At 44.0% G+C, this 4,435-nt stretch overlaps 1 protein-coding gene across 1 annotated transcript in view; it reads right to left on the bottom strand.

The window, feature by feature from the left end:
* Positions 1–814: 814 nt before the first annotated feature.
* Positions 815–4,435, bottom strand: part of SLC6A5 (solute carrier family 6 member 5) — a 26,679-nt gene continuing 23,058 nt past the window's right edge. The window contains exons 12-13 of the mRNA XM_057383641.1: positions 2,977–3,144; positions 815–970 (exon numbers count right to left, since the gene is read on the bottom strand). Coding sequence (XP_057239624.1) covers positions 815–970; positions 2,977–3,144 — 324 coding nt within the window. The remainder of the gene's footprint in view (positions 971–2,976; positions 3,145–4,435) is intronic.

The following is a 4,435-nucleotide window of genomic DNA, read 5'->3' as shown; positions in this document are numbered from 1 at the left end:
AACGACTGATGTCAAATTATCAAAAGAAAGATATGACAGTACTTTAAACTTTGGGAAATGCCCATACACCTCATTCTGGCCCCATTTCCAGACCATTTCCAGACTCAAATGCAGTTTAGTCCCACGCTCAACGGATCACTTTTTACAATTTTGTTCTTATTTTTCCCCTWGAAAAGATCAAATGGATTCTGGTGTTTTTGTTCTGACCCCACAAATTGCTTCCTGGTGTGCTATTTAAAGGGTCTCCACCTGTTTAAATAACCTGACAACCCCTCTAAGTTAGTAAAAATCCTAAAGGAAGCGTGCAGACACAATGGGTCAAGGTTGGCTGTCAGTGTAGAAAATGAAGCCCGCTTGCTATAGGAGCCTCATGCTGAATTTACACCAGAACTACAGCAGATCCCATGCTTTGCTYACTTCCCTCACATTTGAGGGCTGAACCTCAAATTGGAATACCCTGGCAGCAAAATCCCTGTTCCAAGAGTGCCTGTGGGAAAGGGGTCACACTGCACACATCATTTCCTCTAMAGGTTTTTTCAGTCTGGTTTTGCTCATTCCTACATCACGGGTTATGTCACCTGTCACACACGGGGCTTTTGCTGTGGCACAGAACACACCACGGGCATCCCATGCACCTGGAAGTGGTCYAGTTAAGCCTTCCCTATGGCATGCACCTCCTGCTTCCCTAAGCAACCACTTTCAGGCACTGCAGGAAAGAAAAGAAAAAATGGCAAGGGAAAAAAAAATGGGAAAAAAAACCAACCCCAAACCGGAAAAGGATGACAATGCTATTGCCACCCGTGTGTGATGGTTCTTAGCACTGGGTCCCCAGCTCCATGTCCTTCACTGGCAGTTTGAGGCCCAGGGAGGAGGTTCCCAGYGGGTCCATCATGTTCCTGTAGCGTTCACCGCGGTGCTTGGCCAGGAAGGGACCCCAGTCGGGCTGCGGGGAGCACACCAGCTTGAGCCTCTGCAGGGGGAGTGAAAGAAAAAAAGAGAGTCACTGGGGGTCACAGAGTATGGCCACACCGCACAGCGAGCCACCACGGGCTGATTTGGGATTATTGATGATGGCCTGGCAATGCTCGGCTGCTCGGCGCTTGTTTTGCACGAGTTTTCAAGATTAACAGAGGATGGAGCACCCAGGTTTTAATTATATATTCAGAGCCACTGCTACAGACTGTGAGGCTCTCCTGYTGAAGGACACGTGCACAATCACTCAGCCCGATGGGCTAAGCACTGGGTAAATGCATTAAAATAATTGGGTTTCTATTTAGCATATTTCCCAAAAGTATACAAAGGATCAAAAAAGTTGTACATCACTGTGAGCGAACAGAGATTTTAATTTTGAAATGGCAAAATGTTTTGTTTCTATCTGCAGGAAAAAAAAGAAAGAGGGGAATGTTAACACGGCAAACAAAATTTTTCTGACCTTTCCACTGAGTTCTTTATTGAATATATAATTTGATCGGTGCGTTCAGATATAAAGGAAAGAAAACATATTTCTGATGACTTAAGAGGGAACAATTATATGTTTATTACCTAATAAAGTGAATCAGACCTCTCTATCAGTTATTTKAATCTCTGCTTAATTACCAGTTTGCAACTTTTACCTCCCAAATCAACCATAATAATTTCATGCAGCAGACTCAATACTGAGGAAATACCAGACTACAGCTGAAATGTTTTCAGCAAAAGCCCTTTTAACAGACCCAGCTCCTGGGTGTTTCTTTGGGTGCACACCTGGGGGGGCAGTGAGGAAAACACCCGTTTTTTGTGGCAATAGATATCTGTCAGCTGTACACACAAAAAGTTTCGCAGCAGAACCATTTGTCTCAGCGAGAGAAACTTGTGGGCCGATTGGAGCAATAAATCCGATTCCACAGTGGCTCATTCCCAGCAGGAGCAGCTTTCTCTTACTCCAGATGCTCCAACCTGCTGCACCCTGGCTGAATGACCCTTTGGGCAAGTGGCCTTGTTGCCTGCAGCCAGCCTTGTGCTGGGATCCCTCCCCAGAGTGTCCCATCTCTGAAAATTCCTCTCTCACAAAATTCCTTTGCTCTACGGGAAGCAGAGGAGCACGGCATTTCCCCTTAGGCATGTGCAGCGTGACACACTGAGAGACCAACAAGATTGTGCTATTTCAGTACATTTTCTCTCCTTTTCATCCCTGAAGCGAGGAACAGCCCCGGTGGGATTTGCAGGGGAAGCTGAACTGCAAAAGCGGCTCCAGAAAGGGGAGCGAGAGTCTGTTCCTGCTCCCAAGGTGGGAGCAGCACAAGCAGCAGGCAGMGGGGAGAAGGCAGAGCTGAGAAAGCCTCAAAAACCTAAAATAAGAGAGATCTAAAATAGGAGACAGGGCAAGGACACGCAGGGGGGAAATGCTGACACTGCTGTACCCACCCTGCCAGGGACAGAAGGGCAGMGGGATGGGGACAGCCAGGGAGAGGGGGGTGACAGAAAGGGACAGCACGCAGGGAGGGGGAGCAGGAGGGCACCACCACATCTCTGTGAAGTTTCAGGAACCTGGTTTGCAAAATAAACAAAAGCAGCTTAAATTAAAAATAAATTGCCACCTGGAATTATTTTAAGGGCAGGTGCCAGAAAGGAGCAGCTGATTCAAGAAGAATGAAGAGATGGGTGAAAGCAAAGATTGCCAGCTGGGTTTCATGTTGAACACCTTTTGCAAAAAAGGCCAACAAAGCCAGAACAAYTTCCTTCCAGTAAAGCCATGCAAAACCTCATGAGGTTTGTCTAGAACCCATAAAACAAACCACTCCACACTTTGGGACTATGTTTTTTGAGAAACAAGGAATGGAAGGTGTCCACTTTCAATCAACTCTTTGCAACACAACTCGTTCACCAGAAAGTAATCTTAACGTTATTAGATGTTCAATAGCACAGAAATCAATGTAAAATAAAAGAGATGGTCTCCAGCAGCCATATTTTCAAAGACCAAAAAGGCAGAAGGATTACCTCAATGAATTTGCCCGGGGCTAGGTGCATTTTGATCACAAACATGACGGGGATCCAGATGACTGAGCAGGCCAGCATCAGCCACCCGAGCACCATGGACCAGCCTGGGTAGTGGTAGGCGCCGTAAGTCATGGGCTCCCACTGGTAAAAACTGAAGCAGAGGATGAACTGGGAACAAGAAAGGAAAACAAAAGTGTTTGAACCATCAAAACGAGCCTGCTCTGCAACAAATGAGGATCTGGTGTCTGTGGAATACAGAAAAAAGCACCAACACCCAAGGCAGGGTGCTGCCACAYGCTGTAATAAATGGGTCAGAGCCTGCAGATAATGAGTTTCAGGGAAATCTTGCAAAATCCCACAAAAATCACTGTATTTGCGGCAGAATAATTGAAATTAGAATCTTGTCCCCTGAGTAAGGTGCTTTATTTCATGGTCTGTTGGCAGTTTTACCTAATGTGATTATGCTAAGTGACTYGGTTTCCCTCACTGTATGAACAGCAATACATCTGCTTACATTTGTGCATAATTCAGGAACTTTTGGGAAATGGCAGTGCTTGCAATAATTGCACACAGAAGATTTATAGAACTGTAACTAGGTGAAGGCACATGTAAAAATGATCAGCTTTAGTTCCAGAGATGTGGAGTTTAATGAAAGTCTAATATTAGGCTATACAAATGTATCAAATATTAGCTTTACAGAGGCAATAATAGAAAATAATTCATCGTTTGCTTTTGCTTTGCCTGTTTCCATTGCATAAAAATTGAATTATGGCTGATCAGTGCCAATTTATTTCTCACTGTAAGTTCACTAAATATTGCATTTGGAGGGAACAACAACAGAACATGCAAGTTTAGAGAGTAAACATGGTCAGTTCAAATTTGTTTTCCTTAACAAACAACACAATTTCCTATTCCCTGGTTGTGATTACTGACAGTAGCAACGAGCACAAGCCTGATTAGTAAAGGATCTGAGCAATTTACAGAAAAGCCTTACAATTCCCTTCAGAAGTGTAAAACAGGGTCTAAGGCAGCATCGTGGAAATTACCATTGGAAGGAAAAAAGAGATAAAAAATCCCATGTGCACATGCCTTCATTTTTAACAGGGTCCCCTAGAGAAAAAAAACCCACATTGCTATTGATGTCCTCCTAATGCCATAGATTAAACTGGACTGTGTCTTCAGACTGTTAAATAAAAGGGATTTATAAATTATAGCCATCCATTGTCACAATCAACCAGCAGTTGCCACCAGGTAGTTAAGATAGATCTACCTCGCTCTCTGGCACTGTGAAAGTAGTTCAGTGAAGACATTTGGTGGAGAAAATCTATGTGAGAAAAGTAGAATACCTTCGTTTTACCCATTGGAGAAATTATTCTGACATAGAAAATATTGTTTTCTCATAACTCGGGATTTTGTTGAGCTAATCAAAACTCACTGGCCTATTCACATCTGTATTCCT

This window comes from Malurus melanocephalus, unplaced genomic scaffold (genome assembly GCF_030028575.1).
Source record: "Malurus melanocephalus ecotype Western Australia unplaced genomic scaffold, MMel_1.1 scaffold_647, whole genome shotgun sequence".
NCBI classification, from domain to species: Eukaryota; Metazoa; Chordata; class Aves; order Passeriformes; family Maluridae; genus Malurus; species Malurus melanocephalus.
This window is presented reverse-complemented; position numbering and strand designations above follow the sequence as displayed.